The 27509-nt window shown below is 38.0% G+C and overlaps 1 protein-coding gene across 2 annotated transcripts; it reads left to right on the top strand.

Moving 5' to 3' along the window:
• Nucleotides 1-12: 12 nt before the first annotated feature.
• Nucleotides 13-26975, top strand: LOC122313296 (THO complex subunit 1). Of its 2 annotated transcripts, none has more exons than XM_043128164.1 (22): nt 13-172; nt 431-536; nt 1107-1190; nt 1676-1750; nt 10152-10242; nt 10547-10692; nt 10804-10875; nt 11330-11402; nt 11501-11566; nt 11686-11732; nt 18075-18146; nt 18241-18366; nt 18491-18556; nt 18652-18693; nt 18863-18979; nt 19088-19170; nt 20356-20422; nt 24630-24701; nt 24867-24917; nt 25204-25263; nt 25351-25500; nt 26558-26975. In XM_043128164.1, exons 2-22 carry the CDS (start codon nt 534-536, stop codon nt 26816-26818), a joined length of 1824 nt encoding a protein of 607 aa, XP_042984098.1. In that variant the 5' UTR covers nt 13-172; nt 431-533; the 3' UTR covers nt 26819-26975. The 2 variants fall into 2 exon arrangements, with proteins under 2 accessions (XP_042984098.1, XP_042984099.1); XM_043128165.1 differs by having other exon boundaries at nt 34-176.
• Nucleotides 26976-27509: the final 534 nt, after the last annotated feature.

Here is a 27509-nt window from a genome sequence, read left to right as displayed (position 1 = left end):
ACTGAATTATATATTTAATTCAATTTCTCTCGGCATTCCATTTTACCTGCTCCTTTCGACATTGAGCCACATAAAGCCCTACTCTTCTTTTACCTGTTCTTTCAAGTGTTTTTATTTTCGGTTGACGATAAAAACGTTGGGGAAAGGGGTTGGAAACAAGTTTGGAGTTCCGGTAGGTATAAGATATATGAAATTAATAATTTATTAATAATTTCTTTCTTCCTCCGTTTCTTTCTTTGAAACCAAACAGAATGTTGAAATTGATTCCCAATGTTTTACTTAACTTATGAAGAGTTGCTTACCACTTTTTGAAACGAAGATTGCTAGGAGTTTCTTTTCTTCCTCTTGAAAATCTCTGCAACAACACGGAAAAGAAACTATTATTTTTTAATTTCTTCGTCTTATGACATTTTTGCACCTGAAAATCTAGGTTTCAGAACTCATTGGTTGGGTTCCTAATTGAAGCATCGACTGCTTATTGTTGGTTGAGAGTTGTTGGTTCTCTGCCGAGGCTTCTTGGTTGAATCTTCAGCATGGTAAGCCTTCTTGGTTGGTTATTTTACCTGTTGGTAATGGTTAGTAGCTTAAAATCTTCGGGCAAGTGACCCCCTGATGAGATTGAATATACGAAGAGTATTTTTTGCTGTGTATTCATTCTAGTTTTATCCCTCTTCGTTTAAAAGCAAGTGTAGATGGCCGAGCTACGAAGTATGGATCTAGCTGTAGTACTGGGTTGTTTAGGAGTGCTCTTTTTTTTTTTTTTTTGGAATTTAACTTACACTATGAGATTTGGACCCACCACTGACCACCTCCAGTTTAAGGAAGTGGAAGTGCCATTTGGACTACAGCCCATTTTTTAAGTGAAAAAATATTTTTAGCTCTTGAAGTTGCCACCTCTATCTAAAGTCGGAAGATGAAAATATAATTGATATGTTTATTTTTTGTTCTGCTTATTATCCATTGCAAAACGATGAGGTCCCAGGTGAACTATCGTAATGACTATTTCACTTTTTTTGTTATTATTATTGTTGTTATTTTTTCCTCTTCTTAATCCTGGTTTATGTATCAATGCATTATTATTCTGTTTGTATTTTTGTTATTCTTAGGAAGTGTTCAAGAGGGCCATCCTACAGCCTGGGCCACCTGAAAGTTTTGCACTACAAACAGTTCAGGAAGTTGTAAAACCTCAAGTAAGAAAAATAGAATTCTTTTACAGGAGCTAAGTTTCTATATGCGGGCATGCTTATTTGAACAAAAATACAATATGAGTATTTGTCTCTTCAATTGTAAGCTCACACCTAGCTCAGTTTACTTGAGCACTTGGAGTTGTGAAAACGATGGTGTATGCAAACCTTCTTACAAGTTTTACTTTCTCCCAAAAAGAGGGAAAAAAGACAAAAATTTGGAACCTTCAGAAATTTTTGGTTTTTGTTATGTCTCCTAGTTTTAAACTGGGTTCAAAGCTTGATCGTGAATGGGAGTTCTGATAGGCTATTTTCTGGACAAGTTAACATTTAACTAGTGTTCCTCAGTGGTTTATATGATGTGACAGGCTGCCAAACAAAGCTATTGGTGGTTTGCATGCTTGTATTGTTAAGAGTTTTCTTTTTCAGTCTTATAAAAAAAAAGTTTTATTTTTCAGTCTTCATGGGTGATTTTTTTTTTTCCTCGACAGAAACAAACAAAACTAGCCCAGGATGAGAATCAATTGTTGGAAAATATCCTTCGGACTCTGCTTCAGGAACTGGTGGTATGTTATACTCTCTGGTACTTGTTTGTTCGTAAGTTTATTTGTTTAATAGATTATGTGGGTATACTCTTGGACTGTAGTTGTTCATATCTTCTGTGTATGAACAAAGAAGGGATGACTTAGTTATTTTTGTAAATCATCATCTTCTTTACTCCATGATACAGACTGCAGAAATATTTGATGTGCTTTGTACCTGTTGTTCCTGAAAAATTATGTACTTCCTTTTTTCTCAAATATTAAAAAACGTCACGTGTTTGATATAATCTCTATATCCTGAATATACTTGAACACGCTCAATTTAGTTCCAGCGACACCATTTGGTCCTGCTTTTAGATATTTTATTTGGAGGGCAGGGAAATCCATAATTTACAGTGAACAATTCAATTTGTTGGCAATAAATGACATAGCCACTTCATTTTATCCTCTATTGTCATTTTGGTTCTATGATTTATCCTTTTGTGTACTGTCATCAATAATTTACATAGCCACTTCATTATGTCTATTGTCAATCATGTAAATTGGGGCTTCTTACTTTATTTGCCGAATGTATGTGGAGTTGGGATAAATTGTGTGTCTGGATTTAACAATGCATTTCTTTAAGTTTGGTTCTCAATATTGCTGACCGGTACCCCCATGGGTGTCTCCAACAGTTTTCAAGGCATATGTCAGATGGACATTTTATTCCAGTTACCATTTGCTATATTCATGGAGGCTGAGTAGAATGATGTTGGGTATGGAGCGCATGGATTTCTTATCTGGTTTTACAGTGGGTTCTAGAAATGGAACCAGATCCAGTATCCCTCGTTTACTCTTTGCTGATAAGGCACTATATATTTTGCAAGGCCAATCTATCATCTATTCTATTTGCAGTGCTTACTTTTATGTTTAAAGTATTACCTGGTCTGAAGGTAAATTTGGCAGAGTTGGAATTGCTCCTGTGGGCGAAGTTGAGAATGTAACTAGCTTAGCGGATGTTTTGGGGTGTAGGATCTCTTCACTTCCCATGACATATCTTGCCCTTCCCTTGGGAGCTCCCTTAAATAACAAAGCTATATGATATGACATTATTGAAAAGATGGAATGTCGGCTAACTGGATGGAAGCTGATTTATTTATCAAGGGTGGAAGGATTACATTGACTAAAAGCACACTTTCCAACTCGCCCACTTTTTATTCACACTTCCTTTATGAGTTGCTAAACACTTGGAAAAATGATAGCTGAGTCTTTTGTGGTGAGGGATGGGGGATGGGGGAGGGGGGGCACCAAGTTCCATCTTGTAAAATGGGCTAAGGTGTATTTGCTGATTGAAGAAGGTAAGCTAGGGGTGAGAAATTTAATTCTCTTTAATTGGGCACTTTTGGGTAAATGACTTTGGCATTATGCCTATGAAAGGGAGAGCCAATGAAGGGTGTTAATCAACACAAATCATTGAAGCATGGGAGGAGGAGGTTTGTGCTCACATGAGATGAATGGGTCTTTTTGATCTAGTCCTTAGAAAACTCATTAGAAGAGGGTGAAGTGGGCTTCCCGGTTCACTAGATTTATGTTGGGTGACGAGTCAAAGATATGCTCTTGGAATGACGTGTGGACTTGTGGTATGGTGATCAATCCTTGAGAAGGGCATTTCCAATTTTATTTATAATTGCTTGTATAAAGGAAGCTTATGTGGCGGATCAGTGGATAACTATTATTCTAGCTTGACTCTACTCAATGGGTGTCATCTTCACTAGGGAGGCAATCAATTAGGAGGTGGATCTTTGTTCATCCTTATATGAAGGGTTATATTCATGTAGGGTGGGATAAGATGGCGATGATAAAAAGGTTTGGAGGCAATCAATTAGGAGGTGGATCTTTGTTCATCCTTATATGAAGGGTTATATTCATGTAGGGTGGGATAAGATGGCGACGATAAAAAGGTTTGGATCTCCCATCTAGAAGGGGTGTGTTTAAAGTGAAGTCATACTTCAATGTGCTATGTAATCATATTAGAACTCCTTTCCCTTGGAAGCTTATTTGGAGAATTAGGGCTCCCCCAAGAGTGGCTTTCTTCACGTAAACAATGGCACTTGAGAGAATTCTCACTTTGGACAACGCAAGGAGATATGGCATGGTAGTTAACCCTGTGTTGGCAAAAGTGTGCTTAAGCACAAAGCCAAAAGTGCCAAGTTTGAGTGCTTCCCTTACCAAAAGCGAGGCGCATGTACAAAAGCCCACTTTGGTAATTTTATTTTGCGTGCATTAAGACCAAAAAGCACACTTTGTTCATTTTTTTTGAAGAAGTATAAAAGATCAATTCAAGACCCATAAAACAAATATTCTTAAGTTAACATAGAAGTGTTCTTTTATGGTGCCGTCGGTGGTGGTGAATCAACCACAAACACGTTTGTACATGGAGGTTCTTCAGCAGTCACCAACACTAGTGCATTCCCAAGAAAAAAATAAGGAAGGACGGAATGACGTGTTGGCTACCAAGGGAGGAGCTATTGCAAGCCATGGAAATGGATAAGGTCCTAGAAAGGCTCTTTGTGCAGCTAGTACAACAAGTGCTCAGTGGCAAGATGCTAGTGGTAGGTGCTTTGTTGGCTTGACAGAAGATGGCATGCATAGTACTCTGCTGGACATGAAAAAGCAATTGGTGGCAACGCAGGAGAGGATGAATAGCCTATGGTGCATTGAGGAGAAACAAGAGTTGGGCTTAGGCTATTTGGAACGTGGACCTGGCAAGATATTGAGCTTTAATGTGGCAGATGGGTCGTTAAGTATGAACCAAAGAGGTATAACTATCCTAGGTCGATCCAATGGGCTTCAATCCGAGGGTCAAGACAAAAGGAAGTCTAAGGTAGGTCTGGGCTGATCCAATGGGCTTCAACCCGTGGGCCAAGACAAAGGAAGAATGTTGGCCCCGATAGACTAGTATGGAAGATCCTTGAAGGCGACGATGCAGGGCCCTCGACTGACGGGAGTTAGCCAACTTTGTTAGAGGTGGTCCCAATAGACCTGCGATAGGCTGAGGAACCATCAATGGCGGCCAAGATGTAGGACATAGTAGTGGTGGAGTCGACGACTGTGATAGTAGTAGAACCAGACATGGGTCACCACCATTCCTCACCGTCGGCTCGGTAGTTTTCCGGCACAATATGGATAGAAAGGGACGATGGGTAGTAGAGATGATGAGGATTTCGAGTTTCAAGTTGTATCCTCTTCGGTGAAGGTTCTTCAAATGGTGGCTATCGATCGTGAGCTATGTACTGAGGTTCGAGGTGACGGGGACGTTAGTGAAGGATTCTTACGGATGCTAGTTCCTATGAATGATATTCTTGAGTGGGAGTGTAGGGTCTCTCTTTGCTGGGAGGAGACAAGGGCACTGATGGAGTCGCAGTGGGCAACCAGGGAAGGGATTGAGATGGATAGGGAGCCTATACCTCTGAATTCTCTGCCATTGTGTCAGTCTATTGCCTTTGACTGGGTTATACATAAGCTGAAGGAAATCCAACATTGTGTGGTTATTGAGTGTGACGGTTTTGAGGAATAGTTCATGATTTTGCTAAATTTAGCAACCCTTCCTGTAGGTACGTAATGTTATGTACATTGGTAGCGTAATGCCCGGTAAAGAGATTCTTCACCATAGGGCTAGTCGCATTGGTATTAATAAATTTTTACTTATAAAAAAGAGAGAAGAGACTTGACAACATAAAAATATACCTCATTTATTGAACCATCAACTAACTTAGCATAATAGAGTTTCATAATATAAAAGCTACAACATACAAATAAGGGCCGACATTGGACAACAGTAGAAACATTTATGGGAGGAGATAGTTGGGTTACATAGCTAGTGGGACTTACCATGGTGTATAGGTGGGGGCTTTAATGTTATAAGATTACCAAGTGAAAGATCGGGAGAAAGTAGGTTGCAGCCAACAATGATGGATTTCTCGAAGTGTATTTTCGACTTGGGGTTGGTGGACATTACTCTTATGGGTAGAGCATACACGTGGTCTAATAACCAAAAGTGGTCTAGATTGGATAGATTCTTAGGCTGTGTTTGGGTAGTGGAGTATTCAATATTTTATCATTACTCTTCACCTATTTTTTGCTACTATTTACTACTATTAAATATTTTATCATTAATTTTTCACTACTTTTTTACTATTATTCATAGATCATCTGAGATCACCTCACTAGCCAAATGTACCCTTAGTCTCCTCGGAGTGGGAAACTAATTATTCAGGTTTAGGTCAAAAAAGACTACCTTGACTCTGTTCTGATCATTTTCCTATTTTGTTGGATTGTGGAGGTCTTCAGGGAGGATAGAGATACTTTAAACTCAAGAATATGTGGCAAAAAATAGGGTTTTGTGGAATGAGTTAGGCAATGGTGGTCCTCCTATTAGGTCCATGGCACCCCTAGCTCAATCTTCACAAGCAAATTGAAAGCTTTAAAGAAAGACTTAAAGCTATGGAATGCAAAATCTTTTGGAGATATAGGCAACCGCGAGAAGTCCTTATTGGAGGAGCTTCATGAGGTAGAGAGGGCACAGGGGATGGACTCTTTCTTTTGAGGAACTATCTTGGAAGATAGGGCTAGTTCTAGAGAAGGCTACCTTATTGGAGGAGATCTCATGGTGGCAAAACTCTCGAGCATTGTGGTTGAAAGAAGGAGATCCAAGCACGAACTTTCTCCATATAGTGGCCAACTCCCATAGGAGAACTAATACCATTGAGATTTTGAACATAGATGGAGTTGTTTGCATGAAGGTTCCTGTGATTCAACAACATGTCACTGATTTTTTTGAACAGCTGCTTACTGAGCAAGCTGGTTGGAGGCCAAAGCTTGATGGGCTAGCCTTTGAGACCATTGAGTAGCAAAATGTCTCTTGGCTGGAGAGGCCTTTCAAGAGGACAGAGGTTCATGAAGTGGTGAGGGAGATGGTGAAAGACAAAGCACCTGGTCCAGATGGATTTTCTATGGGTTTCTTCCAATCATGTTGGGATGTGGTGAAGTAGGACTTAATGAAGGTGTTCCATGAATTTTTTTTAGTTGGAAAATTTGAGGAAAGTCTTAATGCCACTTTTATTGCACTTATTCTCAAGAAGATTGGGGCATCAAAGGTAAAAGATTATCGGCCCGTTAGTCTTGTGACTGGGGTGTACAAGATTGTACTCAACGCTAATGAATGCCTAGATAGTAGATTAAGGGGAGATTTGGATACTGAGTTGAGTTGAGATGAGATGAGAGATAAGAGTTGAAAGTCTAATAAAATATTGTTAGAATATAATCTTTTAATATTACTTTTGTTTTGGGATTTGAAAAATTTGAATTATTATATTTTGTTTGAAAGTTGAGAAAAATTGTAATAATTAGATGAGATGGTTTTTAAATCCAAGCAAGGCCAAAATCTGGCAATCTGGGTATCTTATGCAAGTTGGATATGGAGGAGGCCTACGATTACGTTAATTGGGACTTCTTACTATACTTGCTTGGGAGGTGTGGATTTGGCAAGAGGTGGTGCTCTTGGATTAGGTGGTGCATATCGATGGCAAGGTTCTCAGTTTTGGTGAACAACAACCCAATTGGCTTTTTTTAACAGTTCTCGAGGTCTAAGACAAGGGGATCCTTTGTCCCCACTCATTTTTGTCATAGTCATGGAGGTGCTTAGTAGAATGATTTTTGTTATGGTTAACAATGGCCTTTTGGCTGGATTTTCAGTTGGTGACATCAATCGGGGTACTTTTAACATTTCTCACTTGTTTGCAGATGATACTTTGATATTTTGTGAGGCAGAAAAAAACTAGATTCATGCATTAAGGGCACTTCTACTTTGCTTTGAGGTTGTATCCGGTTTGAAAGTAAACTTATTTAGTCAGAGTTGGTCCTAGTTGGTAACGTACGTTCGCAACATTCGGCTATTGGCTAACACTCTTGGATGTAGGGTCTCCTCTTTTCCTATGACTTACCTTGGCCTTCCTTTGGGGGCCGTCTCCAGGGCTAAATCCATTTGGGATGTAGTAATTGAAAAAATTGAATGTAGATTGATAGGTTGGAAGACATTGTCTCTGTTGAAAGGTGGTAGGATTACCCTAATAAAATCCACTCTGTCCATTTACCAACTTATTTCTTGTCTTTGTTTCCAATTCCAATGAGTGTGGTGATTCGAATTGAGAAACTTTTTTTTTTTTGCCGCCCGGGGGGGGGGAGTGGGGTTTATGGAGTGGGAGTGTGAAAGCACATTAGATGAGGGTGGAGGTGTTTGTCTCGCCATACCAGAATTGTAATGGGGGATTGCTCAGGAATCAAATTCTGTTATGACTTATGATATGGAGATAGCGCCCTTAAGGACTCATTCCCTACAGTGTTTAGGATTGCACGTGAGAAAGAAGCATCAATAGTGGACCTCTTGGAGATGCCTAATGACTTAGTCCAATGGAATGAGAGTTTCACTAGGGCGGTCCAAGATTGGGAAGTTAGTAGCTTTGCAGATTTTTTCGAACTCTTGTGCTCCATGAGACCGAGTACTCAAGGAACTGACACTTTGTGTTGGGTACTTGCTAGAAAAGGTATATTCTCAATTCGTTCGTTCTATAAGTCCTGCACACAACAGTAAAACAATCACTTTCCATGGAGAAGGATTTGGAGAAATATGGGGCCTCCTAGGGTGGCATTTTTTGCATGGACAGCTTCTATGGGAAAGGTTCTGATGATGGATAATTTATGAAAATGCAGGGTTAGTGGATTGGTGCTGTATGTGCAAAAAAAGTGGTGAGACTGTGGACCATCTTCTACCACGTTGCAAGGTTGCTAGAGCGTTATGGGAAGATGTCTTCAGAAGGTTAGAGCTAGCCTGGGTTATGCCTGCTACAGCAGTCGAGCATTAGCATGTTGGAGGAACCTAAGCAGTATTCCACAAATCACAGCTGTGTGGAAGATGATTTCTATTTGTATTCTTTGGTGCCTATGGCAGGAATAAAATAATCGGACGTTTGAAGACAAGGAGCGTTCATTGGAGGAGATTAGATTACTTTTTGTTAGAAGTTTGTTTCTTTGGGCCAAAGCTGTAGATTTCAATGGCCTCGATTTTCATGATTTTCTTATTTCCATTTCTTCTTTCTAAATAGGTATTACCTCTTTTATACCCCCTTGTATACTTGGACTATACCTATTCTTATTAATACAATTGTTTACTTATATAAAAAAATAATAATATTACCAAGCTTATCTTAACATAGAAGTCAAAACCTACAATTCTTGAGCTCTTTTGGATCATGGGCTTTTTGGTAGCTTTTAATTCAACCATGGACATTAATTTGATTATGGCTTTAAAAAATCATAAATGTGTATATTCAGTAAATAGGAGAGAACTATATGAATTGCCATGTTTAAAATTTACATAATTAGTTGACTACTTAATTACCATCTTGCTTTTTAAACCTTTTTCTATTGTATTTTTAGATTTTTCTTATTATTATATGTCATTTTAAAAAAATACGTGCTTTACATCAGTTAGGAATGCGCTTGCACTTTGTATTTTTCGCCTAGACTCTAAATAGCGTTTGCACTTAAGTGCACCTAACGCTTTTACCAACACTGGGTTAACCCGACGTTGCATGTGTAGAAAAAGTAAGGAAACGGTGGATCATCTTGTCTTGCATTGTGAGACTGCATGCGTCCTATGGAGCATGATATTTGATCTCTTTGGGATCAATTGGGTGATGCCTTCCCAGGTGGTGAGCTATTATCATGTTGGAAAGGGCTTTTTAGCCGCCAACAGTGCATTTCTCCATGTAAGATGGTTCTGTTGCGCCTACGTACTATTTGTCTATGTAGCGAAAGAAACAAGTGCAATTTTGGACTGTGAAAGATCAGTATCAGAGTTGAGGGCCCATTGTGTTTCTCCCTTTTGTATTTCTAGTTTCAGACTTCATAGCACTTTTCCCTTTTGTTTGTTGAGTGGATCCGTGTATATTTCCTGTGTAACGGGACAATGCCCCTGTCATCATTAATAAGATTTATCTTATAAAAAAAATTTTTCCTCTTCTCATCTTAAGAAAATAAACTCAGTGGTAGATATGCTTATATTGATTATTCTAGTTCTATGGTCTATGCTTTGATGTATTCCTTTTAGCTTCCTTTTGCATTTTCTCCTGTTATTCTTTCTTTCCTTGTAAAATTTGATTATGATCCGTTGCTTGCTATTACTCATTCAGAGGTTAGATGCATTTCATCACTGTAGGAAGTACTGTTGAGGATTTTTCTTCACCCTTATTTAACACAGAAAAGTCCAGAGAAAAAAACAATATACTTTTCTTCATCAGCTGGACATGTATTAGATTTTGGACATATGGGAGTTCTATCAGTCGCTAGATTTCATCACTTAATAAAATTTTGCTTTTATTTGCTACAGTCATCTGCGGTACAATCAGGGGAGCAAATAATGCAGTATGGCCAATTGATTGATGATGGGGAAACTCAGGGTCATATTCCTCGTCTTCTTGGTCTGTACAATTTTCTTCCTGCTATACAGGAGGTGTTCTGTAATCTGTTTCTAATTGTCTGTGCTTAGATTTTTTAAAAATTAATTTCTTTTCTGGTAGGGGATAAAGATGTAGAAAATAACACAAATCTAGTCTATAAACACCATCTTAGGAAGCAAATTTACTAGCTGATGACATATAAGCTTACGATATTACAAATTAGGGTTTATCCAAAAGTTCACAATTTAAATTTAGTTATAGTTTTATAGCTATTTTTTTTAAAACTATTTAGTAATCAGTTTTTCCTACCATTCTTTTCTGTCAGACATTGTTCTGTATCTTTGTGAGAGAGAACATGTTGAAGGTGGCATGATATTTCAACTGTTGGAAGACTTGACAGAAATGTCTACAATGAGAAACTGTAAAGATATTTTTGGTTACATAGAGAGTAAGCAAGATATTTTAGGGAAGGTAACCACTTTTTCTTTAATGGATTTGTTTATTTAGTTTTCTGCCTTGTGATCATTGTAATCCATATTTTTACTTACATTTATATCATAAAATTTGGTGCAATACAAACAGCAAGAGCTTTTTGCTCGCGGGAAACTTGTGATGTTGAGAACGTGCAATCAACTTCTTCGTCGTCTATCAAAGGTTGTAAGAAATCCATAATCATTGCTGATTGCAATGTTTTTGGCATTATTTGTCTTACTTTTGCCTTTTTTCCATTTAACGTTGTGGTTTCGGTTATATTGGAAGTGGGTAGTGCATTTGCTTATCTAAGTTACATGTTAAGCTGGATATTGAAATGAATTTATTTTATTATTGATACGCATGCACTAACATCATGAATGTAGAAAAGAACATTTCTACTGCATCCTTTTTTTTGGAAGGAAGGTTCTGCCCGACTATGCTTGTTCATACTTTTGCTGAATGGGAAGTTAGAACTCAATATTTTAGCATTAGGCAATTAAGCAGCTGCTTTGGAGTTCTTTCTGTTTGGCAAAAACTGACTGACCCTAACTAACCAGTTTTGGTCAGATTCTGAGGGTCTGACCTCATGTTCATATTAACAAAGAACTTCAATAGTGATTGTTTAAATTTGTAGGCGAATGATGTGGTGTTCTGTGGGCGAATTCTCATGTTTTTGGCACATTTTTTTCCATTGTCTGAACGCTCAGGTACTTACCCTTAGTCAACTTTGACTTTTCACCTTTATTTTGTTTGCTCTATTTTTTGGCCTTATGTTACTTTGTTGATTTCATTTAATTTCTTTCAGCTGTGAATATAAAAGGAGTTTTTAACTCATCAAATGAAACAAAGTATGAGAAAGACCCTCCTGATGGTACTTCCTTTCCAAACATCATTTTGGCTTCCTTCAATGTCAATCTATTCCTGTTTTTATTTACTGTGTACAAGTTTCTTTATGAGTGAATACAACAATCAATTTTGCTGTTTTTCCAGGAATATCTATTGATTTCAACTTTTATAAGACATTTTGGAGTTTACAGGTAAATTTTCCTCACTTGGAAGCATGGCTAGCTACTCCCATGTATATTGCTGTTGTGCTTTTGAGAGACCTCTTTATAGCCAGCACATATAAAACAACACCATAACTACTTTTCTGTGGTGACAAATCAGACTTTTGTTTCTTTAAAAAAAGAGGAAGAAACCCTGTAACTTTTATTAAAAGGCCTCACTTGTGGCTGGAGAAAATTGTGGGTACATCGCCTCCCTTGGTAGAACCAAAAAAATCCTATACATTTTTTAAACTCATTTACAATGTATCCGAGGTGTCTCAGCTCTATCTACTAGAGCCCCTCTGCACCTGCCAAGGTTGTTCTTCACATCTATAGAATTCTTTAGATACTTCTCTTGCTCCTGTTTTCACCAAATATCTGCCACTTGATTCGATTCATGTCTAAAGGAAAAAATCGTGGACTGTCTATGGGAAGATATTTGCTCCCAAAGCCCTACAAGAACCATGGAACACTGCCTTTGCCCCATAGCCAATCAGCTAATACTCAGAGTTAGATTCAACTTAATGTTGGCAAACCCATCTGCGTGCAGTGTCAACCCATCCAACAAACCTTGCACCTCTGCCATAGAGTTAGTACCCTCCCCATAGGAAGAATAATTCTTCTCATCAGCCACTATTCACCATCCACACCCCACACCCTATGAAAAACATCCATACATCCTATAAAAAAAACTCCCAAATCCTATAAAAAGCTATGAGTGTGGGGTGTGTGATGTGAATAGTGGCTGATTTGTAGCAAAACTCCCATAGGAATGAGAGAAGGCCGGCCAAAACCCATCCCATCCCATCTCTCACCACCCTCCCCCACCACATAACTGATTACCCAAGCTGGACCCATCTACATTCAATTTTTATTTACCATATATCGGTCTTTGCCACTTCAGAAGACTTACTCTTGGACGTCTCACTTCTATATGTGGTAGCCCTAGATGCTGGATCACAGAAATATCTGATGGAGAGATGGAATTTACTTTGCTCAACCTGGTCATAATACTAGCTAACATTGACTTTACTCTAACAGGCTACATCCTCATTCGCTTTTATCCCATCTGTCCTTGCTTTACATCTAACCTATATTATAAGAGGGGAGGATTCCAAGCACATACTGAGTTGAGTTCAACTTGGCTTTGTGAAACCACTACATCATCCAATCCCTCCCCTCCTGCCTACAAGCCTGCCTGAGCCCGAGAAGTCCTTCAAAGAAGCAAACACCTTCAGAAAAATCACCAGCACAATACATGGTCCTGTATCTGACCAGTCGTCATGCCAGAAAGACAATTTTCCTTCTCTCACCAACCCTTCCTTATCCTTCAAGACCAAGGGAATAAGAAATAGGCTAGTTCTTCACAGATTTGAGTCATGTTTGGAAGAAGCTATTAAAGATGGATGAGAAACTCTAAGGTACTTGGCTGGAAAGTACTTTGCCCACAAAGAATGTCCATACATATGCCGGCTTATATGTAGGGCTTTTTTAACTTCTCCCAAGTCTTGAATTCCCAATCTACTGGCTTACATACTAACCATTCAACCCACTTGCTTTTTTGTGTGCCTGCATCATCATCTCCCCCCCCCCCCCCCCCCCCCCGCGGAAGAAAGTATCAAATATTCTAGAAATATCTTGCTTTACTTTCTATGGAATGTGAAGCACCGACAAGAGATGTGTAGGCATACTTGATAACACATTTTATCAAGACTAACTCCCCACCGTTCTGGAGCAAACATGACTTCCACCCAGCTAGTTTGTTTCTTATCTTTGTCACTAAGGATCAAGCATAGAGGAAAGGAACTTCCCATTATGAATTGGAATACCCAAGTGCATGGTAGTTCAGCTTCCATAAACCCATAACCAACCTACCAATAGCTCTCCTAGAGGCCGATGCCTTTGAAGAGAAGAACATAGCAGATTTTGATTTATTCACAAGCTGCCCCGGGACCTTCTCATAATACCTCTGAACCTCAAACAATGATTTTAAGGATGATTTGGCACCATTCACAAACACCACCAAATCATCTGCATATAGCTGGTGACTGGTGAGACACCAAGGGACAGCCCCTATTCTCTTGAAATGTCCTTATACATCTGGAGTCAAAAGCTCTATGCAGCAACTCAACTTCTTCGGCCAAAATAAACAGGTAGGGTGGCAATGGGTCTCCTTGCCTAAGACCAACATGAAGACTTGAAAAGTGAGGGGTTGTTGTACAGACCATTAACAGTCATACAATTACCCCCTGTGCTCATGGTTGGCGATCTCGATGATCATCCTTGCACCTGAAGCCTCAGTGAAACCTCATCATAAAGGAAATGGTCATTACTAGGCACACATCTATTGAGTCATCCTGGTGTTGTCATCTGTCATCTGTCAACCATCATCTGTCAATTCTCATCTGTCATCATACATGACATATAATCATCCAATTGTTTATCTTTTTCCTTTAATCATTGCCTCATCTTTTTTTATCTTTCAGTTATTCATTTATCACAATAATACATTTACATGACATGGCAAACGGAAACATTCATAAAATTTCTTTACAAACACATGCTTTTATATGAAGAGGTACATCAATGGGGCTATCAAGGAAATAGTCATTTACATCATATAATAGTTCAATACAGCAATTTACAGCACCGAACATTACAGTGATGCAAATACAAAAAAGAGACGTGCTCATGATTACCATCTGCTTCTTGTAATGATGGGCACATCAATAATATGTAGCCATACTTACATTTGTGTCAACATTCTAATCAAACATTTACTACCTAAATTGAAGAATGAAATTTCATGTAAAAGGAGCTACCTGTGACACCCTAGATAAATTTTCATCTTGTGACTTTTAATATCTACAGAACTTGAGAGGGCTCGTAAAATGCAACTGATCACAAAACTTGAGAGGGTTTCTTTATTGGAGGAGATATTTTGGAGACAGAAATTGAGAGCCCTATGGTTAAAGGAGGGTGATAGATGCACACAGTTCTTCCACTGGATGGCTAATTCACATAGGAGAAACAATGCCATAGAGACGTGATGGTGAATGGTGTGCCTACCTCAAGCCTCCTTGAGATCTCGGATTGCGTAGTTAACTTCTATGAGAAAATGCTTTTGGAAGAATTCTCTAGGAGACCAAAGTTAGATGGAGTTGTTTTTAATGCTCTTGATTCACAACAAGCAAGGGGGCTCAAGAGGCCTTTTGAGGAGGTGGAGATCCTGAAAGTGTTAAAAAGTATTGCAGGGGACAAAGCTCCATGCCTGAATGGTTTCTTAATGACCTTTTTTCAAACATGTTGGAAAGTGATCAAAGACGATTTCATGGGGGCCTTCTACAAAAAATGGCAAGTTTAAAAAAATTCTCAATGCAATGTTCATTGCTCTCATTCCCAAAACATCCGGTGTGATTGAGATAAAAGATAATTGGCCTATTAGCTTGGTGAGTGGGATGGCACAACAATGGGCTTTTTTAAAACTCCCGGGGTGTGAGACAAGGTGATCCTCTATCCCCATTACTATTTGTTTTCATGATGGAAGCTTTTAGTTAGATGATCTTAGGTGTTGTGGAGGGTGGATTACTATATGATTTCTCAGCGTGGTAGACAAATATTGGTCATCTCAACATATCACACTTCTTTGGCTATGTTTGGGTGTCAAACCCATCACAACCTATCTCAAACCAATCATTAATGGGACCCACTACTTTATCAACTTCCCAAAAAAGTTAAACATATCTCAATCTACTTCATACATTCAAACACATGTCAATGGGACTGACAAAACACTACTATTCATAGATCATCTGAGAATCTGAGATCACCTTAGCACCCAAACGTAGCCTTATTTGTCGATGACACCCTAACCTTAAGGTCTCTCCTTTGTTTTGAAGCTGTCTCTAGATTGAAGGTGATCATTGCCAAGTTAGAGAAGTAGTTTCGGGGGGTACATTCCTGATGTGGAGAGTATGGCTTCCATATTGGGATGCAGGATTTCTTCCTTACCAATGGAATATCTTGGCCTCCCCTTGGGTTCTCCATATTGGGATGCAAGATGATAGGGTGCTCACGAAAGTTTATCTTGAAATATTTGGTATAGAAAGAAGCAAGAAGCCTCTATTTCGGACCTTGTAGACCTATCCAATGGCATTCTCCAATGGAATATTACATTTTCTAGATATGCACAAGATTGAGAAGTTGATGCCTTCTCGGAGTTATACAAGCTTTTGTATTCCATTCGAATGATGAGGGAAGTTGAAGATAAGATTTCTTGGCATCATACAAAGAAAGGGAAGTTCACCTTGCTCATTTTACCAGTCCCTTACCACGCATAATGCAAGTCCATTCCCTTGGAAGAGTATGTGGAAGACTAAGGCTCCTCTAAAGACAATTCTTTGTATGGATGGCTTTCCTTAGATAATTTATGGAAATGATGAATCATTGTCATGGATTGGTGTTGTATGTGCAAAAAGAGTAGTCTCTGTTGACCATCTACTACTTCATTATGAGATTGCCACGACCTTATGGAATGCAATCTTTACTAGGATGGGACTAGTTTGGGTGTTGCTGAGAAGAGTGATCGATCTTCTAGCTTCTTGGAGAGGCCCAGGGAAACTGATAGATTGTAGCGATCTGGAAGATGGTTCCGATATGCCTATGGTGGTGCATTTGGAGAGAGAGGAATGATAGAAGCGTTGAAGATCATGAGTGGTAAACGGATGAGCTTAAGAAATTTCTTCTTTATTACTTTATTCCATTGGAGTTTTGTAATAGATTTTAGTGGTATGAATGTACATGAATTTCTTGTATTACTAAATCATCAAGCATAGGTGATGCTCTTGTATATGTCCCATGTACTCGGGTTATTGCCTATCCTTATTATTAATACAATTTTGTTTACTGATAAGAAAAAAGATATCTACATCACCTAAAATAATATATGTATATAAATTAGTTGCGAAAGATTTTTTTTCTTTTTAACATCCGTAACGCATATCCTCCATTAGGTTATCTTCCCACGGTTGGAGTTAAAACCTAGCACCTGATATCAAAACAGATTAACTTCTCAAACGTAACATCAAAATAAAGCATTTGTGATACAATTACACAGTAAGCTTAGCAAGCTCAAAATGATTTTGGTGAAAGAGAGAGGTTTGTACCAAGAGCGAGTGAATTGAGTGTGTCCTGCACCAGAGGAATTTGGCAAAAGGCTTGAAGATGTGGCAGTGGTTCAACGGCTGAGCAAAGTCATCCCTTGTGAGCTTTAAAAGACCAACGGGAGGACACTTGAAGAACAAAAGCAGGCAAGAGAGGGTAGCCCATGTGGTTTCTGTTTAAGCTCTGAAAAGGGTAGCCCATGCGGTTTGATTTCCAAAACAGTAGCTCAGTGCAGATGAACAGCTGGTTGGTGCAAAAGGGCAACATTTGATGTGAAGGGAGTGGCTGGTGGTGGTTCTGTGCGTCATCAGATGGAGCTGGGTGACCATTGGCAGTATCGGGTGGCACTGAGTTAGCCTTGACTTGCAGAGGAAGGCTGGGCTATAAAGAGAAAATAGAATAGCTAAAAGAGGAAGAAGGAAGAACAGAGAGCTCACCTGCTCTTCATGGTGGTGCAGTGATGTCTGAGGTGGAGTTGTGTGGGCTGGGTGTGTTTTGACTGGAGCTGCGCTGGTTTTCAGGGTACACAGAGATATGATGTGGGTCTGATCTTCACGGTGCAGAGATGATTACAGTGAATTTGCATAGATAAACTGAATGAAAGGGAGCGGGAGAGAAAGAGAAAGGGGGAGGAGAGAGAAGAAAAGTTACCTGGCCTTCGGTGATGCAGAGAAACGGCATGAACCTAAGAAATATGACTTAAGGTTGAGAGAGAGTGCCGGTGGAGTTTTGATTGATTTCCAAATAGGTTGGTTCTGTAAATCCAAGAGAAGCCCAAAATGCATCTCATGTAAGTTGAATTGTGCTCAAGCAATAATCTGGATGTTATAGAAAATTTGAGCACAATTCAACTTGCATGAGATGCAGTAAAGAAAATTTGTGCAAACATGATTATGTGAGCATGTGGTATTAGGAAGATTTTTAACACACTTCTTTACCCCTTGAAAATTTGTTTCTTTTTGTCGGAGCTGTTAGAATTTCATGCTTGTATGAGCATGTCGGAGCAGAATTTGCTCGTATGATTACCCTGATCTCAAAATCATGAGTGTGACATGGGGATTCAATACCTCTATTGAAAATGTCTCAGTTAGGCAGCTTAGATGGATGACATACGTGATGTTTTCATACTTTGGCTAAATTTTTTTGATGGGTGTCTGTCTGGGCTTTCAGGAATATTTTTGCAACCCTGCTTCTTTAACTCCTGCTCCTGCAAAGTGGCAGAAATTCACATCCGGTTTAATGGTAAACCTTTCATCTCCAGATAGGTTTGATGATCTACTTGATCTTGATTTTCATTATTTATCTCAATTATTCTTTTGGATTTTGTGATGTATAGATTGTCTTGAATACATTCGAATCTCAACCATTAAGTGATGAAGAGGGAGATGCTAATAACTTGGAGGAAGAAGCAGCAAATTTCAGCATTAAATATCTTACAAGCACTAAACTGATGGGTTTAGAAGTAAGCAGCGTTTAGAAGTTCTGATACTATTCATATAAGAATTTATATTTTCTGGACTTTTTAAGTATAGCATCAGCCTTCATTTAAAATCATTATATTTATATAAATATATTTTGGGCCACAGTTGAAGGATTCAAGCTTTCGACGCCATATTCTGGTGCAGTGCCTCGTATTGTTTGATTATCTGAGGGTAATGTTTATCTGAAGGTTTTAATTAAAATCCTAATATGTGCCTTCTGTTTTTCTGTCTTTACAGTAGATTATGAAACTCTTATTTGCTTGTAGGCTCCAGGAAAGAACGAGAAAGATTTGCCATCTGAAAGCATGGTTAATGCTCTTTCCTGTCTTTATCTTATGTTTGTGTTTGCCAACATCCTGCTTTCAGTAGTAGTTTAGCTTATAACTTCATAATTGTATTGTAATAACGATATGTTAGATGTATCCATGGGTGTGTAATACTTTACAATAGACTTGAATGACTCCTTGTTGATTCCAGAAAGAAGAAATAAAATCATGTGAGGAGCGTGTGAAAAAGCTGCTTGAAATGACTCCACCTAAAGGGAAGGATTTTCTCAGTAAAACTGAACACATATTAGACCGAGAGAAGAATTGGGTGAGCATGCTATCAATCTTCCTCTCACCCACCCCCTTCTTACTGAAATATTTTTGAAATTGTATTGTTTGCTGTCTAACTCAATTGGTACCAAATCTCGTCCCTTAGGTGTGGTGGAAACGTGATGGTTGTCCGGCATTTGAAAAGCAACCACTAGAGAAGAAAACAGTGCAAGATGTAGCTAAAAAGCGGTATGGAAGTAACTGAGTATGGTCCTTTTACTTTTTTTTGGTTCTAATGACAATAAATGCTGGTAAATTTTGAAGAGGTATTCTTGGAAGGATATAGATAAAAATTGATCATTTCTTTGTGATCCATGTTTCCGGGCCTTAAACAAGGCAGTGGGTGATGTTGTTTATGCAGTGGTCCTTTACATCAGTATAGGAATCAGTCAACTGAATATTATGATGTTTTAAAACTGAAATGCAAATATTGTTTACAAGGTTTATCCTTGTTGCTGGATGGGTTTGGAAGTAACTTTATGCTTTTTTTTTTTTTTTTAATCTTTTAACGATGGAGGAACCACCCCATGACAAAGTCCGAACCCCCCAGGAGACTAGCACAACAACCCACACCATGGCCTCCCACTTAAATTGCAATTTGATCCCAAGGGGAATCAAACGTGTGACATGGGGCACATGCACACAAATTCGCCCTTAGAGGTTTGTCTTCCAATGAGTGTTTAGTTTCTAATCATTTGGACTTTGTTGTCTCCACCAATGTGTGGAATGAAAAGTTAACTTATTCTGGCAGTATTTGAGGAGATACGAGAATATTACAACTTTGGTCAGTGTCTTAGGGGTTAGCTACTTTTGGAGATGGAGTATGTGGACATTTAGTATAGTTAAGGACACATGTCTTTTGTTTTCAGAGTAGGAAGTTATTGTGTCCAACTCAGATACTTGTTTGGCACTGTGCTGAGAGCATTGGCTATGGCATCTAGTTGCCTCCACCAATGTGCGAGTGCCAATATGGCTATTCCGAGGGTGTTTACCATGAAGTATACTGTGTAAACCAATCCAACCATTATGTTTTGAGAAATGCTAGGTCTACAAAGAAAATTACAAAACGAAAGCTTTTGCTATTATCTTTGTAGATCCATCATTTATCTTATGTTTTCTTCTGCGTTGCTAAACCAATCCAACCATTATGTTTTGAGAAACGCTAGGTCTACAAAGAAAATTGCAAAAGGAAAGCTTTTGCTATTCTCTTTGTAGACCCATGATTTCTCTTTTGTTTTCTTATGCATTGCATTATTTCGTTCTTCAAACTCATGCTTACAATTCAAAATGAAGACATTCCTAGCATATATGGATTTACAATTGAAGGCAGTACATCTAGATTTACTTATACATTATGTGTTTGTAATACTGCAGTAGACCAAGGTGGAGACTAGGAAATAAAGAACTTTCTCAGCTGTGGAAGTGGGCAGATCAGAATCCGGTGTGTATTCTTAAGTGACTTCTGTATTTCTTAACAGGCAACAAACTAACCTTATAAGATCCCTCTTGTGCAAGTTTTACTTCAAAAGTGTCTCCATGTTGGACAGTAGCAACCGACAACTTTATCAATGATGATATGTTGCTTGTGACTTAACCATCTAGTAATTACCTTTTGTTGTTAAATTTAGGTGAGGCACTTTTCCCCATTTTTTTTTTTTTATCGGTAACCCGAAAAGTATCATTATCAAAACAGAGAAAAAAAAAGAAAGAAAAAGATGATTTATAAAAAGAAATCCAGGTTGAGTTTGACAGTTACAATCGGAAAGTGTTCATTACTAAAGTCTTAACGCAGGATTATGGTGGATAGTTAGAATAAAAATAATACGAGGTTGAGGGCTTCACCTATTTTAATAAAATTCTTATTTACTGATAAAAATAAAATAGTGAGGTATAGGACCTCTTGGGAATGACTGATCTGGCAGACCCGAAAGGGGAATTAAACTTACTTATCAAAAAAAGAGAAAGGGGAATTAAACTTCATTCCTTACACTTTTATTCATTATGCATTCATTTTGTTAAGATTAGCTAGACATATTTTTATACTAAACCAGGTAGTTCAAAAAGAAAAAGAAAAATTTGAAAATTTGGTAGAGGGACAGGGATCAACAACTTAATGAAAACTAGATGCATGCCCGCACCATGTACAGGAAAAAGTCCTTAAATTCATTGTAGGAAAAGAAAAATAAAAAAAAAACCATGATTCAATGTGGTAAATGGTAGAGGTGTAATCGGTCCGGTCTAGTACGTCTTGGAGGAGGATTTTGGACTGGACTGATTCTTTCGGTCCACCAAAACACTGGACCAGATTGTTAAGCCTTTGGGTCAGACCGGACCGATTTGGCTTGGTCTGGTCGGTCTTATTGGGATATTTCGGTCCAGTTTTTTTTTTTTTGGTACGTTCTTTTCAAGTGTTTGACCAAAAAAGTTGTATAAAATGATAAAAAAAAAGAAGTTATCAAGTGAATGATTTAATCCTTTTTTTTTTTTTTTTTTGTAATCACATGAATGATTTAATCTAAGTGGTCTAACTAAGTATATATTTGAATAATTAATTATTTTAATTAAGTGTAATAAATTAATAAAGTTAATACTTTGTGTATTATCAATAATTAATAGTTGATACCCTATCTTAAAATTCTTAGCCTTCAATGTTTTATATAATCTAAGCATAAAAAATCAGGTTAGAAGAAAATTACATAATTACTTGCTCTCATTTTATATAACTACTTAAAAATTCTAAAATATTATGTAAATTTTTAAATAAAAGTTTATATAGTAAATTCAGTCAGTCCAGTTCGGGGTGAAAAAACCCCACCTCGAGATTGGACCGAAAATGAATTTCCCTACTTTCTTGGACCGAGACCAACTGGTTCCTTAATCGGTCCAGTTCGAACTGACTGAAACAGGTCCATTTTTTGGGTCTGGACAGGAATTCTTATACCCCTAGTAACTAGAATTGAAGTGGAACCCGAAGGGTCTTTTGGGAAGTGGAAATTGAAAGGCCTTTTGCGAATTGAAAATCGAATGGTCTCTTTTATGCAACAAATGACCATTCTAGTAGCAGAGGGAGTGTAAGAGATGGGTAAGTGAATGATCACAATGGGTGAAGTGGAAAGTTTGGTGTTGTAATTAAGATAGTAATAAAATTAAGGAACCAATAAAACAGTAAAAAAATTAAAGTAATTTGGAAATTGCTGAGGTGGCTTGATGAGAGTAAAGGAAATGTTTCACAAATTTGTAGGTAAATAGGATTGTTTTCCTGTGGAAAATTTTCCTCATTTTAGAAAACACTCTTCTCTTAGCTTGGTTCATCAGAGTTTTTAACAACTTTTTGGAAGTTCTTAAGTAGCTTGCAATTTAGGCGTTAATAGCACTTATAATAACATCAAGCGAACTTTCTACCGGTGCTTCCTCTGATTGCAAACAGTGCCAAAAATTTTCCCGCATCAGCTCAAGCCTGCGCTCCATGGCATAAGCCTCCTTGAAAATCCGCCAAAAAACCATAGTGCATCATTTTCGGGTTGGGTCATCAAATCGGGCCGACACACCAACAAACCAGGCTCCACAAACCCAACAGGGTTTTCTCTCCAGTCACTCTGTCAATAACCTCTTTGGTTTAGCCTCTATTCCTCACAAATCAAATGATATCTTGCTCTGGCCTTGCAACTGTGACAGAAGTTGCCTCCATATGTTACACATTGTCGTCACTTACTGTTGCTTTTGAGAAAAAGGATGTGCAGCTGTATTCTTAAAATGAACTTGAAGTAAGGGAAGGTTGCAAGAAAAGGTCAAATTTGGTTTTTGATGAGGCAACTGTCCCTTCCTAGCTTAACAATTATGCATATGAAGAATTAAGTGTTCCAGGGGGGAAAATAAAAAGGATGATAATTTATGCACTAGTGTTATGACAGCAGAATGATAGGATCGAGTTGATGTTATTTTATGTAAAATAATTTTCTAATGCAACTAGGAGGACAACAGGAAGTGGAGCAGAGATGAGGTTGAAGCTAGAACATGGTATAGGTGAAACCTAATAAGTTGCAAGCCATGGTCTGGTAAGGACTTAGAGAAAAGGTCGGTTGAGGATGGCAGTTAGCTTGATTGTGGGCTAGTATTAGGATCTCAGTACAGAAGTTAGCTACGTGTTTACAGTGCATAAACCAAGCTTGACACACTGGACTGAATGATCCTTGAGATATGCAGTCCAATTAAATGAAGGGAATTACTTAGTGGTGGTTGGTTTATGCCAGCCACATGGGACACAGCTGGTGGCAGAATGGGCATCCATTTGTTTAAAGCGCACAAAACATATCTTGAAGGGTTGAATTTCTTGATATTAACCGACTTTTGATTATGTCTCGTTTACTTATGAATATATATATATCTTGAAGTGCGGATTGAGATTAATTTGAGACCCAGAAACTGTTGTGAGAAAATCCCTTCTGAAAACACACATGGAACACAAAAGAAAACAGTTGAAAAAAATTGCAAAGCATGGCATATATGTGGTTTGCTCACCGTGAGGTACATCCATTTACCTTACCCTGTAAGGCAAACTAGGATTAATGAACAATTATTTTTTATATATATAGCACTACATGATTAGGGTTAACCAAGCATAGAGAAAATTACTGCCAAGTGTCTCCACATGATTGTACAGATTTTTAAAATCCTTGGCCCAGTTTTTGCCAACCAGGCATCAGACTCCATAAATGCAAAATTACTTAATTGGAACTTCGAGTTTTTTTTTTCCTTATGACTGCTACTAGGTATAGCCTGCCACTTTGACTAGGTCTTAGATGATTTATTTATCTATTTATTTGATAAGTAACATGATGATTGATTCTATTAATTAAGAGTTAGATGAAATCTTGTAGTATAATCTTAATAACTCGTAATTTGTATCACTTGCTATATTAAGTCTGTCTGTTTGGTTGGAAGGTTAAATGATCTCCTCCAATGGTGTGTAAATGCTCTAGGACTATAATATTCAGTAGTTTTATTCATGATAAGAGAATATTTACGCATAATTGAAGTATACAGGGAGTGTACAATAGATACACCCAGTGAGAGAGGGAGAGGAGGGCAAGAAAAACCTGGAAAGTAAACATGAGAGACAGGTGGGCTGGCTTACACAGGCCTGGTTTGTTTTCACAAATCATCTCATCTCATCTCATCTCATCTAATCATTACAACTTTCCCAAACTCCCAAACAAAATACAAAAAATAATTCAACTTTTTCAAATCACAAAACAAAAATGATATTAAAAAATTATATTCTAACAATATTTTATTCAACTTTCATCTCATCTCATCTTAGTAACCATATGGGTTAACCACGAGAGATTGCCACACCCAATCTCTTCTGTTCTTCTATAATCCAACTCTGGAACTCTTGTTCCCATCATTAGAGTTCAATCCAAGCCACTTACTACCATATTTCATCTCTATTATTGCAATCCATTCACTATCTTTATCATCGGATGACACCAGAGGTGATTATGGGAGTCTTATGCTCAGAACATTACTTTTTAAAAAAATAGTCTTATACTCCAAAGTATTTATAAATGTACTTGATGTTATAGCCTTGATTCAGCACTTCTGGAATTTTATTTATTTATTGCTTAGGATCTTATTAACGTGTTCAGGATGCATTGACTGATTCTCAACGTGTCCGAACACCTTCCATCATGGAGTACTGGAAACCCTTGGCTGAAGACGTAAGCACCCTTGTGTCATTAACTTTAATTAACATTTAAATATAATATGTTTGATTTTTTTTCTCCCTTTCATATAACTAAGTTACCATGAATGTTTCTTATATGTATCTAGGCCTCATTTCATTGTCAATTTTCAGAATTACTCATTTCGTCTTGGAATTACAGATGGATGTATCAGCTGGAATAGACGCTGAATATCACCACAAAAATAATCGGGTGAGTTTTAGTTCCTCGAACTTCACATCCAATTTTAGGTTGATGTCAGTCCATAGAACTTCACATTTAATTTAGTTTGATGTTTCCCTGAAGATTGTCCTATTTTCATACATGTTACTCTTACCTATTTTCAAAGGCTTTATCACATGCTTCGATGTAGGCTGTAGAGCATGGATTTTAAATTTCAATTAGTGTTTGACTACCGGCCTGCAACTTAATATTCAAGCGTATTTTGTTCTCAGAATGGTCCGTATTTTGTTCTCAGAATGGTCTATTTTTTCTGCAGGTTTATTGTTGGAAAGGTCTTCGATTTTCAGCTAGACAGGACTTGGATGGATTTTCTAGAGTATGTTTAATTTTAGAAATGTATTTATAATTTGAATATTGTCGAATAATCACTTAAAAAAATGAGTTCATGTACATTTGGCTGCAGTTTACAGACCATGGGATTGAAGGTGTTGTTCCTTTAGAACTTTTGCCACCTGACGTTCGGTCAAAATACCAAGCAAAGCCAAACGACAAGTCTAAGCGTGCTAAGAAGGAAGAAACAAAGGGTGCTGCACCACAAGTTGAGGACAATCAGGTAGCTTTGCAGCATTTAATTTTCCAGTTGAGATGTTTTAATTTTCAAAATGGTGGATTATGATATTGGCATGAATTGAAGGCTTGCAATGTTGCCTAGGTTTGAAAAGCAAGTTGTAAAGTGAATAATTTTGTTTGCTCAATATCGAAGTACCGTTAAAAAAAAAAAAAAAAAAAAAAATTGGCACCGGATTTCCGAGAACAAATTTCCGACTAATCCTGGGGGTGTACAAGCTCTTGGCAAGGAGTTTCTAACAAATGCACCTCGTGTAATTCAAGGGGAAGTTCCTTCAATCCGATGGCTCCTAAAAATTGTTTGCACCTAAGAGGATTTAAACCTTAGACCTGGAAGGAGCATACCACCAAGATCAAGATCAAAGCCTTTACCACTCGAGACAACACCTAGGGGTTAAAAAAATTATATTTTTATGATGATTATATGTGCCACAAAGAGATGGTTTCAAGAATTTATCTTTTTTGGACGAGAGAATGGGAGGGAGGTATTGGAAATTATTACAAGGGAGTTAGCATGCAGCACATGGGGCTTTTATAACACAAAACTCTGGTGTTTTTACATGCCTAGTTGTGGGTTTGGGCACAAAAAGCAATGGTAATAGATAGTTTGTAAAAATAAAAGATTAAATTGTGGTGTCAGCCATTATGTCAAGGTCTTAAATTTTAGACATTGATCGGCATATTTATGTCAACATCAAGCATAGAAAGTGGGGTAAAAGAACGATCAAATTAGAAGCCAAACATGCGCATACCCAATAAGATTTTGTAAGCATCAAAATAGACCTCAAGAGAGCAATAAAATATTTGATGGTTCAGTTAAAAGAGGGAATTCTCATTCAGCACTTACTGTGTTTTTAACTCCAGAGATGACTAAAAATTTTGATATTTGGCGACATAAAATGACCAGTGATTCTGAGTGGATGTTGATCCTTTTTGCTCAGGGCTCAAAGAAGATTTATATAGCACCTCTCTTTGATGACTCACCTCACCATTATTCTAGTTTTTCTTCTTGAGATTGTATAATCGTTTATTTTTGGACATAGATTGCTACTCCTGCAAGTGAAGTTGATGGTGAGGGAACCAGAGCTGATCTTGAAGCCTCGGCAGCACAGATGGATATTGATGCCACGGCAACTGGAAATATATCCCAAGGTGGCACTCCAACACCAGATGAACATCAGAAGCAAAGTTCCGACACTGATGTTGTTCAAGAGGCAGGTCAGTTAGAAGCTGATGCTGAGGTTGAGACGGGAATGATAGATGGAGAGACTGATGCCGAGGTTGATTTAGATGCTGTTGGCTGATATGATAAGAGTTGAGGGACGTTCTTGGTTGCACTTAAATCTTTGATTAAAATCTTGTGCGCATTGTATTTTTCCCACCACAATGGCGATTTTTCTGGTGTTTTTAATGTAACTACCAGATTTTGGGGAACATTAATGCCTCTATTGCAAGTGTTTACAGAGCGCGTGTGCGTGTGCGTGTGTATATATATGTATGTATGTATGTATAGCCAGGGTGGAAATGCAATATATTTCGAAAGTTGGTATCCTATATCGATTTTGGTGAGGACTTTGGACAGAAAGCAACTCGAGTATTTGGCGCAGCCCTTGTACTGGAAGACCTGATTCCGGGAGTTATCGAGTCATTTCTGCAGGCCTCCTGCTTTCCTTAATTAGATCATATACAGTGGCGGAGATGGGGACTTGGGATCTCCAGTATTCTAAAACTACAGAACCAAATGCGTTCAGAGGGAAACGAATGTCTTCGATTGGTCGGAAGATACATTGAGAAAAAGTTATGGCACTGGTGCGGCCTAATATGTACTCGACGGTTCTTCACAGCATTTTACACAGCAGGCTTAGATGGGTATTCTTGGCCAACTACTACGGAAATTAATTGATTGTAAGCGATGCCTTAATGATCTGAAGGTGATACTAATCCCATTGATCCAGCATTAAGCATTATATTAAAGATTGTTTAGTTGCCAATCGA

This window comes from Carya illinoinensis, chromosome 6 (genome assembly GCF_018687715.1).
Source record: "Carya illinoinensis cultivar Pawnee chromosome 6, C.illinoinensisPawnee_v1, whole genome shotgun sequence".
NCBI lineage: Eukaryota > Viridiplantae > Streptophyta > Magnoliopsida > Fagales > Juglandaceae > Carya > Carya illinoinensis.
This window is presented reverse-complemented; position numbering and strand designations above follow the sequence as displayed.

Excerpts from the sequence above, each read along its gene's own strand:
- LOC122313296 (XM_043128164.1), top strand. Across the intron at positions 10,876-11,329 it reads TTCTTCGTCGTCTATCAAAG|GCGAATGATGTGGTGTTCTG; the intron begins GTTGTAAGAAAT and ends TTAAATTTGTAG. Across the intron at positions 25,264-25,350 it reads ACTTGGATGGATTTTCTAGA|TTTACAGACCATGGGATTGA; the intron begins GTATGTTTAATT and ends ATTTGGCTGCAG.